The sequence below is a fragment of the Sebastes fasciatus genome, chromosome 22, assembly GCF_043250625.1.
Source record: "Sebastes fasciatus isolate fSebFas1 chromosome 22, fSebFas1.pri, whole genome shotgun sequence".
Lineage (NCBI taxonomy): Eukaryota > Metazoa > Chordata > Actinopteri > Perciformes > Sebastidae > Sebastes > Sebastes fasciatus.
The window spans coordinates 20845280-20859240 of NC_133816.1; the positions used below are offsets into that span (position 1 = coordinate 20845280).

A 13961-nucleotide genomic window follows, 5' to 3' on the forward strand; every position below is an offset into this window, starting at 1 on the left:
ATACTTGTGAGGACTGATCAGTCTTAACCCCTTTGAAGAGGGCTTTTTGAGGCGTATGACTTGGTTTTTTACTTGGAAAAGTGAAGTGAGTTCACTTTTCTGGTCTAAAACTGAAACTGGTCCTCACAAATATATGATTACTAATGCTAACGGGTCTGTGAGGCCCGTCGAAATACCTTCTGATACAAAAAATGATCTCTTTTTAAAATAAATAAATAATAAAATAGATCATCTTGTCATGTTTGTTGGTCGGTTGATGTTGAAAAAGTTGCACCGCATGTGTCATGTGTACAAACATTGAATGTTTTGTTTGATGTGTAGATCAGGAGACAAGAACTGATGAGTTCTCATATAGCCTGAAAATAAACAGCAACTGATTTTATATGTTGGTTATATAAGTTTGTTTTTATCTGGAGTTACAAAGAAAATAATTAAATTAAAAACACCTTACTTTTACTACATGGAAAACATCACTGCAAGGTTACAACTAAGGACAGATGTATTCATAACGAAGTGGTCTCCAATAAGTTCATTTTTCTTAATTGATGTGAACTAAATTAATATGTACAACTTGGGAATTTTTATTTTTTATTCTTCTATTCATTCTGTTGGTAATTATTTATTTGTTGTGATTTATTATCACTATTTACTTTGTTTCTCTTTATTTTATTTTATTTTATTTATTTGTTATTATTATTATTTTTCCCTATTTATTTTTATCTATTTCATTTTGATTTATGTTAAAAAAAATTATTGGCACAAAAAGTACAATGGAGCAGTACAACTGTAAAGAAATTATATTATTAATATGTTTGAAACAGTGTTATCCTAGACCCATATATCCTAACCCCCCCCCTGTTCCTCTTCGTAGTGAGGGAGATAATGTGGTACAAATGGAAAGTTTGGTGATGTACACATGGAATTACATTGAATAATCCCAGAGAAGGGAAAACAAAAAGGAAATAAATATATAAATAGATGGATAAAAGAAATAACAATAATAGTGAATAGAGCGAAAAGGGGTATAAATACCTACACACACCTATATATGCCCATATGCTGTACACATGTATACATACACATATAAATAATAATAAAACCGTAATACATAAACCTAAAGCAATATAAAATAAAAAGTATAAAAAGGGGATTTTGATCCCTACGATTTCTGAGACCGCATCAAAAACAGTTGCCAGAATTGAGCCAATTTGGGGCACGACCAGAACATATGAGTCAGATCACGGGGGGCTTGTGAGCATCTATCACATCTATCATCTAATCTGTCTGGGTAAAACTGGGGGGAGTGAGTTCTAGCGAAATTGCGTAGCTGAAAGTATCTAAAAAAGTCAGAGCTACCTACACTATAAGCAACACGCAATTGATCGAAGCTAGTGAACAGGTTGTCTACATACAAGTTTTCCAGGCAGTGGATGCCCTTCCTCTCCAGCGAGGTAAACCTAGGATCAATTCCAGCTGGTAAGGACAGATGATTATTGCAGATCGGGGTCGCCTGAGGAAGAGTAAGCCATCCAAAGCGCCGCCTAATCTGTGCCCAAATTTTTAGAGTGCCTATAACGATGGGGTTAGACGTGTAAGGCGAAGGGGAGAGGAGCAGGGTGCTGCAAGCCAGGGCTTAAAGCAAGGAGGAAGTGAAAGAGCCAACCTCAATCTGACACCAACTGCCACGGGATGGAGTGAACCAAAGCATGATCTTGTGCACGTTGGTGGCCCAGTAATAACCAAGGAGGTTAGGTAAACTGAGCCCGCCCAGCGACCTGTTCCTCTGTAGCAGCGTTCTACCGATTCTCGCGTGCCTACCGGCCCAGATGAATGAAGATATAATACTGTCGACAGAGTTCAAAAACGATCTAAGTAGAAAGATAGGAAGACACTGAAATATATACAAGTACCTAGGTAAGATGTTCATTTTGATGGTTTGTACCCTTCCCGCTAAAGAAAGCGGTAGACGGCTCCACCTCTGTAAATCAGATTTGACTGCCGCCGTGAGTGCTGTAAGGTTTTGTTCCTGTAGCGAGCGGATAGATCTGGTGATAACGATGCCTAGATATTTAAATCCTGTCTTAGATCATTTAAAAGGTATTGACGGCGGCGGTAAATCAGCAGCCAGTTGGTTAATAGGAAAACATTCAGGTTTTTTTATATTTAATTTAAAACCCGAGAGCGCGCCAAAATATTTAAGGAGTGGAAGGATATGAGGGATACTAGACAAGGTGCCAGGTCGGTCCTAGAGTGCCAGCAACAAACAATAATAAAGAAAAAAAGTGCAACATACAAAAACACACAAGGTAGTGTACGTGAGTCCAACCAACAAGGACTCCCAGATGAAGAGTAGACAAGCAAAAGAGGTCATCCCAACCACCCCAGTCTGGCTCACCCTCCCTGTGCTATCCCTCCCCGCCAGACAAACCCAACCCCCTATCTCTCTATTTCCCATAATAAAAACCGTTTCTGCCAAATAAATTGGCACCAACATACCTTTCTTTGTCAGCTTTCCTTCTAAAGACGTCTCGGCACCCACATCTTTTCATTTAAACCCACACATTAACAAATGTAAACCGTTATGAACAGTATATGAACAATAACTTTACCGATTCCGCGCAAAGAAAGTAATAGCAGTGAAGTGAAAGAACAACAGGTAGACTGCCTCGAGAACACAACTTAGGTTTACCCATGGTATAAGGCAATATAGAACGTTAGGGAACATTACCAATGGTGTAAACCAGGAGACTCTATCAGTACTTGAATAGCTCTATTAGAGACCGAGCACAACAGGGTAAGACGAGAGAGAAGAAAAAAAACGAGAACCGGAGCAGGTGCCGCGGCGATATAGCCAGTAGTATAACAAGAGGTAATGTTAAGTATTAGCATTGTCTTTGTGCATTAATGGTATAAAAAAAAATAAGGCCGCACTGCAGCATATCTTAGCTATAAATTCTGTAGTAAAAATATAATAGTACAAGGAAATAAAAGATAGAGATACAAAAATGAATAATAATAGTAGAGAAAGAAGCAAAGATATATGTGTAATAAAAAAAAATAATAATAAAATAAAAATAAAATATATATATGTATATACTTTAAGAACAAAGTCTGAGCTTACTCATGGAAATAGGCAGTATAGAACATTGCAGGACATTACCAACAATGGATTATTAGACCTGCGGTGAGGTTAATCAATACTGAACTAGTTATGTTGAAAACAGTAGTGTTCCATAACATGGACAGAAAGTCATAATAAAAGAGACATTGTGTAACGTTGGAGAACACTAACAGTGGAACAGTCAGTGCGTCTGCAGCTATGCACATCGATGTAAAGTTGGTCGCCCAGTTTATGGTGTCCTGATGGCTAGCGGAGCAGTAGCTCCAATGGAAGAACAAGGTTCACATATGCAGAACATTATGTCCTGCCGTGTCGGCCCCAGCCAAGTAGAACAGTGAGATATGTGTACTCTCAGTACGGTGGTTCATTGTGCTCTTATGAAATCCATGAGTACTTCAGAGAGCATGTAAACAAGGCAGTGCACGCAGCTAAGCTAGCGGACCACCTGCTCTTGTTGGTAATTAGCCGCGAAGGCCGCAGCCTCCCCAGCCGAAGGGAACCTCTTAGCTCCGCTTTCCAGCGTGGTCTGCAGGCGAGCTGGAAACAGAAGCGCCGGTCTGAGGCCTAAGTTGTACAACTTAGCCATGACGTCTCGGTACTCATCTACTCGGAAAATCTGAACGGGCGTCCCACGGTACTGGAGGTGGCCTCGCCTCTTGCGTGCTTCGCGGACGATTAGGTCCTTGGTTTGGTAGCGGTGAAGCCGGATGATTACAGGCCGAGGCCGAGGCTGAGACCCCAGCTGAGGCTTGGCTACCAGCGACCTGTGCGCGCGGTCAAGTTCGGGAGGAGATCGAAGAACCTGGTCGCCAAGCAACTCAACCAGGAGTTCTGAGAAGAAGTTCGTAGGTCGGAGCCCCTCGATAGACTCCGGGGCTGTATTCGAAACCGCATACTACACTGTGTGCACAATTATTAGGCAAGTTGTATTTTTGAGGATTAATTTTATTATTGAACAACTACAGTGCTCTCGGTCAATCCAAAATGTTAATGAACCTCAAACCTGAATATTTAAGAAAGTAAAAGTGAGGTTTTGGCTTTCTTAGGAGAATATCTATGTGTGCACAATTATTGGGCAACTATTAGTGTGCAGGATTATTATGCAACTAAATGAAAAACAAAAATGTTCCCATCTCACTTGTTGATTTTCATCTGTTAAAGTGAGAATAATAAACAAACAACTCAAAATTTATAAATTAACATTTCTGACATTTAAAAAAAAAAATCCGTGACCAATATAGCCACCCTTCTTTTGAATAACAGTCATAAGCCTTCCATTCATGGAGTCTGTCAGTTTCTCTATCTGTTGACGATCAACTTTTTGTGCAGCAGCAACCACAGCCTCCCAGACACTGTTCAGAGAGGTGTACTGTTTTCCTTCCCCGTAAATCTCCCGTTTAAGAAGGGCCCACAAGTTCTCAATAGGGTTTAGGTCAGGTGAGGAAGGGGGCCATGTCATTATTCTTTCATCATTAAGGCCTTTACTGGCTAGCCACGCAGTGGAGTACTTCGATGCATGCGATGGAGCATTGTCCTGCATAAAAATCATGGTCTTCTTGAAAGATGCAGACTCTTTCCTGTACCACTGCTTGAAGAAAGTGTCTTCTAAAAACTGGCAGTAGGTTTGGGAGTTGATTTTGAGTCCATCTTCAATCCGAAAAGGTCCAACTAGCTCATCTTTAATAATACCAGCCCATACCAGTACCCCACCTTCACCTTGCTGGCGTCTGAGACGAAGTGGAGCTCTGTGCCCGTTACTGATCCAGCCACGGGCCCATCCATCTGGTCCATCAAGAGTCACTCTTATCTCATCAGTCCGTACAACCTTTGAAAAATCTGTCTTCAGATATTTCTTGGCCCAGTCTTTACGTTTCAACTTATGGGTCTTGTTCAGTGGTGGTCGGGTTTCAGCCTTCCTTACCTTGGCCATATCTCTGAGCACTGAACACTTTGTACTTCTGGGCTCTCCAGGTAGGTTGCAGTTCTGGAATATGACAGCACTGGAGGATAACAGGTTCCTGGTAGCTTCACGTTTGATTCTTCTCAAATCTTTGGCAGTTAATTTGCGTCTTTTTTTCTCAACACGTTTCTCACGACCCTGTTGACTATTTGCAACAAAAAGTTTGATGGTTCCGTGATCACCCCCCAATATCTCAGCAATTTCAAGAGTGCTGCATCCCTCTGAAAGACTTTTTACAATTTTTGACTTTTCAGAGTCAGTTAAATCTCTTTTTTGGCCCATTTTGCCTGAGGAAAAGAAGCTGCCTAATAATTATGCACACCTTGATATAGGGTGTTCATCTCCTTAGGCCACACCCTCCCTCATTACACAAATAAACATCACTTGATATGCTTAAATCCAATAAGCATTCAAGTTTATACAGCTTGGAGTTGGAAAATATGCATAAAAATTATGATAGGGTCAAAATACTCACTTGCCTAATAATTGTGCACACAGTGTATACTAGTAGTAGGTACTGATTTGGCCAAAATGTAGTATGTAGTATGCAGTATGCGAACAAAATCTCCAGTAGCCTATGCCAAAAATACTCGGATGACGTACTGATTTGGAAAAATTCTCCAGTATGCATCAGACCAGTCTACCTCGCCTACTGTATCCCACAATGCAAAGCGCTGGAACAGTACAGGCTACGGGTACAAAAACAGCAGCCAAAAGCTGCTCGTTATTTACGTTTTTTGTAGCCGTTTCAACACTAAATTCACTTCTGAAAGTTTTTGAGGCGAGAAATCAACTGTGTAGATTATTAATATCGGCAGTTTTACGAAGTTAGATGGCGAATCGAACATTTGTTCCACCGTTGTCGACAGCCAGCGAGCGCCTGCCCGGGTCGCTGCCAGCAAGCCGGGTAGTCACGCTCAGAGACCGCTATGAGCTGCTGGAGCTCTCTAGAGACCGGTCTGTAGACGAGAGGCTTTGATTTCCTTGTTGACGGATAGTTTGTTTAAATATCACAACACAGATGTCCATTATAAATTAACAGGAACCTGTGTTTATCTGCCTTTTTGGAGTTAAAAAGCTCCACAATCGCCCGCGGGCGTAGCTCGCTGGAGAGCCGGCCAGTGACGCTCACAGAGCGGCTGCAGAGCAGCAGAGTGGCGAGGGAAGATGAGAGGAGAGGAAGAGGAGAGGGAAAGAGCAGCTTCTGACGGGGCGGAGAGATTCCTGATGAGACAACATGACACTTTTTTAACATTTCTCTAATATCTGGAGGGAGATCAGTCCTTTTTATGTAACTGAAAAAGCAGTTTGAGTAAAGTAAACGTTGTGGATGAATGTTTTATATTTCCCGTCTCTCCTCGTTGATGATCCTGTTTGTCTGACTTCACTATGAGCTGTCAGAATAAATAGTTTAAACCTGCAGTATCTTATAAAGTAAACAAGCAGAACATAAACAACAAAATCAAAGTTGTATTTTTTGATAATATTGTAATAGTGGTACAAGTTGTTTTTTTTGTCCTGTTCTTTAAGAGCTGGTTTAAAGGCTAAAGGCTCGTCTAGCATACTGCTAAATACATCACTTTAACTGTCACATACTGCATACTACTCAGTAGTATGCAGTATGCAGTTTCGAATACAGCCCGAGAGACCGACAATGCGGATATTATTCCTCCGGCTCCGACCTTCCAGGTCCACGGTCTTTTCCGTTAGCTTGGCGTTGCTATCGGCTAGGGCCATGCATCGCTCCTCCCGCGCTTGAATTCTCCGATCTTGCAGATCAGCATTTGACTCCAGAGAGTCTATACGTTGGCCGTGCTCTGTTACTGCAGCCTGGGTGATGTTCAACTTCACCTCGAGGGCCGCGAAGACTGTTTTAAAATCGGCGGAGATGCTAGCTCTGTGCTCCTCTAGCAGGCCTGCCATGTCGGCTAAGCATGAGCTAACGCTACCACACATACTCGGAGCTTCGGCATCGCCCTTCCTAGACTTCGCTGATTTTGACATTATGCCGGTATTGCAGGAGCTTAATATAGCGGGTACTGTTCAAAAATATGCTATTTAAATCTCAGGGGTTATGGAAAAGTACTGCTTTAGAGTGAATTCGCGGGAGAGCGAGGCCAACACGTCTGCTACATTCCAGCGTCACCGGAAGTCCTTCGTTTTGATTTATTTATTATTATTCCTATTCTATTTTTTTATTTCTATTTTCTAACTTTATCTCATTTTTATTTTTATTTATTTATTATTATTGTCATTATCATTTCCCTATTTATTTTTCTCTATTTATTTTTGATTTATTATTATTCCTAATTTTGTTTTTATTCCTTTCTTTCGATTTTCTAACTTTATCTCTCATTTTTATTTTATTTTTCTTTATTTATTGTTTTTCAATTCCTTTTCTATACTTCTCTTCTCTTCTCTCTTAATATAAGTATAAATAAATGTTTTTTTTCCTCCCTGAACATTTATGTTTTCTCTGGGCCTATGGACGAAAAAATATTATTCATCCCTACTTAATAGAACAATGTATGGACATAAAAAGAAGTTAAAAAAACACCTTCTTTCAGCAACATTTTGCAGATTTTCTAAAAGTCTAAAGTGGATAAAATGGATTGAGTGTATTGATACTTTCACAGTATTTATATATCACTTAAACCTGTTTTATGATATAAAAGACATGAAAATCTTACTTTTTACAATATGGGACCTTTAAAAGGGAGATTTGTCAAGTATTTAATACTCTTATCAACATGGGTGTGGGCAAATATGCTGCTTTATATAAATGTATGTATATATTTATTATTGTAAATCAATTAACAACACAAAACAATGACAAATATTGTCCAGAAACCCTCACAGGTACTGCATTTAGCATAAAAATACAACAGCTGTCAGTGTGTCAGTGTGCTGACTTGACTATGACTTGCCCTCAAAACTGCATGTGATTATCATAAAGTGGGCATGTGACATCCATCATTTCTTTGTAGTACTTTCTTTGCCATATTTTAGAAAATCCTCAGAAAGCATCACATTCATACATTCAAACATAAACAAACTGGTATCCATGGCAACAGCAGACTGCAGGATAGATGGAACGATGTCATTTGGAGTTCAAAGCCTCTCTGCTATATGACATCATAATGTCAGGATGGAACGGAATGATGTAATAAAGCCATATTTAGTGTATAAGTACAGGACTGGCACCAAGTGTGAATCAGAGACATTATTCCACTCAGAGAAGTTTGACAGTCACACGTTCGTGCACTTTGCAAACGGAAAAACATTGACAGAGGAGAATATCAACTGATATCCTACAGAAGTCATGTCGGAATACGTTGAATCCAAGGTTTACCCTTCAGAAGATTTCCACTCCGGTTCTTCGGAAGGTCAGTTTAATTGTGAACTGAAGGACGGCGAGGCGAAGCGAACCCAAAGTGCACCCGAGGAGAGAAACCTCCTCCAGTCCAGTTTCCACGATCGGCTCCGAGAACAGGACGACGTCGACTGGAGCCGTGAGAGAAAAGTAATGCAGATGAATATGGAGTTCATGAAATCGGAGCTGGAGCGGCTCGGAGGCGCGCTCCAGAACGCCCATGGACAAGGTGCTAAGCAGTGGCTGTTCATAAAAGACCAGCAGATACTGCTTGACGAAATGAAGGGAGAGAATAAAGCCCTTCAACAGGAGCTCTGCGCTGAAAAGGTCAATAAAACCTTCATCGAGTTGGAACTGGAAGAAGCTCTGGAAATCGAGAAGACTCGATCACAAAAGATACACTGTGAACTGAGCAAGCTGAGAGAAGCTGTCCAAGCACAGGAGGAGCAGGCCAAGCTGTGTCGCAAGCCTCCTCCTTGTCCTCCTGAGACCAGAAAAAGGTCAAGAGCCGTCCTTGTGGCTGAGCTTCGGGAGCAGACAGAGGAAAACACCGCCCTCGTGGTTGCTTTGGAGGAGGCCGAGCGGGAGTTGTCATCCCTCTCTGATCTGACTAAAAAGCAGGAAGATCAGACTGCCTGCTTTGTTTCTCAGCTTCATGTGGAAAAACTGAGAAACACAGAGCTCGCGGCCGCTCTGGAGGCGGCCGAGTGGGAGCTCGAGGCCGGACGGCACCAGCAGCAGGACAAGGCGCAGGTCGAAGAAGAGCTGGAGAAGCAGCAAGTGGACACCAAAAGGTTGTCAAAAGTCGTGGATCAGTCTGAAGACTCGCCGCGGACTAAGACCTGCTTCTTCTGTAAAGACAAGAAAAGCACCGCCGAGGAGGCGACAGCGGGATACATCGACCTCATTCTGTCTCAGCTGGAACAACAAAAGCAGAAGAAACTGAAGCTCACGGCTGTTCTGAAGAAGACCGAGCAGGGAAATTCATCCTTTTCAGCACAGCTTCAGGGTGCCAATCTTGCCCAGCCGGATGCTCGGATCCAAATCACCAAGGAGCTCATGGCTGATCTGACTAGAAAGCTGGAAGGTCAGACTGCCTCCTTTGTTGCTCAGCTTCATGAGCAAAAACTGAGAAACACCGAGCTCTTGGATGCTCTGGAGGCGGCCGAGTGGGAGCTGTTGGCCGGATGGCGCCAGCAGCAGGACATGGCGCTGGTTGAGGAAGAGCTGGAGATGCTGCGAGTGGAGACCGAAGGGTTGGCAAAAGTTGTGGATCAGTCCAAACAATTGCCGCGGACTCAGCCCTCCAACAAGAAAAGCACCGCACAGGAGTCGACAGAGGAACACATGGCCCTCATTCTGTCTCAGCTGGAACAACAAAAGCAGAAGAAACAGAAGCTCGTGGCTATTCTGGAGAAGGCTGAGTGTGAGATCGAGGCCGGACGGATCCGGTGGCAGGAAGAGGCGCATGTCGAAGAGGCGCATGTCGAAGAGGCACATGTCGAAGAAGAGCTGGAGAAGCAGCAAGTGGAGACCACCAATGCGGCGACAGAGGAACACATCGCCCTCATTCTGTCTCAGCTGGAACGACAAAGGCAGAAGAAACAGAAGCTCGCGGCTGCTCTGAAGAAAGCTGAGCAGGAAAATTCATCCCTCTCAGCACACCTTAAGGACCTCATGGCTGATCTGACTAAAAAGCATGAAGCTCAGACCGCCTCCTTTGTTGCTCAGCTTGTTGAGCAAAAACAGAGGAACTCCACTCTCGCGGCTACTTTGAAGAAGACTAAGCGGGAGCTGAAGGACAAGTCATCCCTCCTTCAGGCCACAGAAGACCTCAACGAGACTCTGCGTGAAAAGGAGCAGGAGTGGAATGAGTCGGAGAGCACCCTGAAGACCCAGCTGGCTGATCTACAGAACCAGATCGCCAAGAAAAAGAACAAGTGGCTCAGGAGGCTCTTCTGCTGCACGACTCAACACTGAGGCGAAAAAAACGCACCACATACACTCACACACACACATGTTCTTGTATACTTGTGAGGACTGATCAGTCTTAACCCCTTTGAAGAGGGCTGTTTGAGGCGTATGACTTGGTTTTTTACATGGAAAAGTGAAGTGAGTTCACTTTTCTGGTCTAAAACTGAAAGTGGTCCTCACAAATATATGATTACTAATGCACACACACACAAGTTCTTGTATACTTGTGAGGACTGATCAGTCTTAACCCCCCTAAACAGCTCTTAGGCGGCGTATGACTTGGTTTTTGACTGTGTGAAGTGAACTGAGTTCACTTTTCTGGTCTAAAACTGATACTGGTCCTCACAAATATATGATTACTAATGCACACACACACAAGTTCTTGTATACTTGTGAGGACTGATCAGTCTTAACCCCTTTGAAGAGGGCTTTTTGAGGCGTATGACTTGGTTTTTTACATGGAAAAGTGAAGTGAGTTCACTTTTCTGGTCTAAAACTGAAAGTGGTCCTCACAAATATATGATTACTAATGCACACACACACAAGTTCTTGTATACTTGTGAGGACTGATCAGTCTTAACCCCCCTAAACAGCTCTTAGGCGGCGTATGACTTGGTTTTTGACTGTGTGAAGTGAACTGAGTTCACTTTTCTGGTCTAAAACTGATACTGGTCCTCACAAATATATGATTACTAATGCACACACACACAAGTTCTTGTATACTTGTGAGGACTGATCAGTCTTAACCCCTTTGAAGAGGGCTTTTTGAGGCGTATGACTTGGTTTTTTACATGGAAAAGTGAAGTGAGTTCACTTTTCTGGTCTAAAACTGAAAGTGGTCCTCACAAATATATGATTACTAATGCACACACACACAAGTTCTTGTATACTTGTGAGGACTGATCAGTCTTAACCCCCCTAAACAGCTCTTAGGCGGCGTATGACTTGGTTTTTGACTGTGTGAAGTGAACTGAGTTCACTTTTCTGGTCTAAAACTGATACTGGTCCTCACAAATATATGATTACTAATGCACACACACACAAGTTCTTGTATACTTGTGAGGACTGATCAGTCTTAACCCCTTTGAAGAGGGCTTTTTGAGGCGTATGACTTGGTTTTTTACATGGAAAAGTGAAGTGAGTTCACTTTTCTGGTCTAAAACTGAAACTGGTCCTCACAAATATATGATTACTAATGCTTACGGGTCTGTGAGGCCCGTCGAAATACCTTCTGCTACAAAAAATCATCTCTTTTTAAAAATAAATAAATAATAAAATAGATCATCTTGTCATGTTTGTTGGTCGGTTGATGTTGAAAAAGTTGCACCGCATGTGTCATGTGTACAAACATTGAATGTTTTGTTTGATGTGTAGATCAGGAGACAAGAACTGATGAGTTCTCATATAGCCTGAAAATAAACAGCAACTGATTTTATATGTTGGTTTATAAGTTTGTTTTTATCTGGAGTTACAAAGAAAATAATTAAATTAAAAACACCTTCCTTTTACTACATGGAAAACATCACGGCAAGGTTACAACTAAGGACAGATGTATTCATAACGAAGTGGTCTCCAATAACTTCATTTTTCTTAATTGATGTGAACTAAATTAATATGTAACAACTTGGGATTTTAAATTTTTTATTCTTCTATTAATTTTTGTTGGTATTTATTTATTTGTTGTGATTTATTATCACTATTTACTTTGTTTCTCTTTATTTTATTTATTTATTTATTTGCTATTATAATTTTTTTTCCCTATTTAGTTTTCTCTATTTCGTTTTGATTTATTTATTATTATTCCTATTCTATTTTTTTATTCTTTTATTTCTATTTTCTAACTTTATCTCTCATTTTTATTTTTATTTATCTATTTATTTATTTATTTATTTACTTATTTATTTATTATTATTATCATTATTTCCCTATTTAATTTTCTCTATTTAGTTTTTATTTATTTATTTTTGTTTATTATTATTCCTATTTTTTTGTATTCCTTTCTTTCGATTTTCTAACTTTATCTCTCATTTTTATTTTATTTTTTATTTATTTATTCTTTTTCAATTCCTTTTCTATACTTCTCTTCTCTCCTAATATAAGTATAAATAAACATGTTATTTTTCCTCCCTGTACATTTATGTTTTCCCTTGGCCTATGGACGAAAACATATTATTCATCCCTACTTAATGGAACAATGTATGGAAATAAAAAGAAGTTAAAAAAACAAACAAAAAACACCTTCTTTCAGCAACATTTTGCAGGTTTACTAAAAGTCCAAAGTGGCGTAAGAACTTAAGCAAAAAGGTTTATTTCGGTGTTACAACACCTTTCAAACAGCCGCAATTTGCAAGATTTTCTGGTATTATACTTGCCTCTCAGGGCTTCCGTACTCAACCCTTTAACTTCATTTATTGTGCGATCTATTACCACGTAAACCAGACAGAAATGGACACTCACTGCGTCCGGTTGTGCTCGTCCCAGATGCCACGTGATAGCCATCTGCACACAGGACTGGCTGACATCAGGGAGGGTGTCCATGATCATCTCCATGGTAACAGCATCCTTGTCTGTTGGTGGTGGGTGTCTCATGGTGCACGGGGTGTTGGGGACCCAGGCGCACCAGTCAAACTGCAAAAAAAACATCAACCGAGAGAGAGAGAGAATGAGTTAAAGGATGTCTGACTTTGGTCAGTAAGTATGTACTGAAGGTGTTCAGCACCTGTCCGTTGTTGGTAGCAGCATGCTGGGCTGTACTGGTGAAGATGGACACCGACAGCAGTGTGGACAGTTCCTCTCTGGTGCTGAGCTTACTGGGCAGACCTGAACACAATCAAGAATTACACGCACACATAATATATCATTTCTGACAGCACTTTATGTGAATGATTCCTCTAATATTAGTAAAAACTTTTACATATTTTATGCTTAGCTGATAAAGTAATTTGCAAACGGCAATCTAGTTTATATTATGGGGGCATTGGTCCAAATAAAATATAACATTACACATGGTAACGTTAATCTAAATATGAACAACAGGATGCTGACTGCATTTCACTCAATGGTAACGAGGATTTTCTGAAAGTTCCACATAGTACCTTTAATATCTTTGTAAAAATGCCCCTCTGGAAGTGTGCTTTTTAACATGAATGCCAAGTATTAAAGGTCCCATATTGAAAAAAAGTGACATTTTCATTGCTTTTATATTATAAAGCAGGTTTAAGTTCTATATAAATACGGTGAAAGTATCAAAACGCTCAATATACGGAGAAATACACACAGCCCGTATTCAGAAACTGAGCCTTTGAAACAAGCCGTCAGGATTTCTGTCCATTTGTGATGTCACAAATCTACAATATTTAGACCATTTCAAAGTTTTATACGTAAATATTCTAAATGTGTCCCATTTTATTTCCTGTTGCAGTGTATGTAAATAACATCAGCTGACAGGAAGTAAACATGGACCCAAGCTGTTGCCTAGCAACGCAATTCTGTTGCAATTCCGTTGCAATGCACTAAAACGGAGCGTTTCAGAC

The 13961-nt window shown here is 40.8% G+C and overlaps 1 protein-coding gene and 1 long non-coding RNA gene across 2 annotated transcripts in view; one reads left to right on the forward strand and one right to left on the reverse strand.

Moving 5' to 3' along the window:
* alox12 (arachidonate 12-lipoxygenase) overlaps positions 1–13961 on the reverse strand; it is a 30612-nt gene that overhangs the window by 5628 nt on the left and 11023 nt on the right. The window contains exons 13-14 of the mRNA XM_074624464.1: positions 13148–13248; positions 12886–13056 (exon numbers count right to left, since the gene is read on the reverse strand). Coding sequence (XP_074480565.1) covers positions 12886–13056; positions 13148–13248 — 272 coding nt within the window. The remainder of the gene's footprint in view (positions 1–12885; positions 13057–13147; positions 13249–13961) is intronic.
* On the forward strand, positions 10388–10846 carry LOC141761162 (uncharacterized). The gene is made up of 2 exons (XR_012592539.1): positions 10388–10501; positions 10660–10846. It is a non-coding gene; the product is annotated as an uncharacterized LOC141761162 (long non-coding RNA).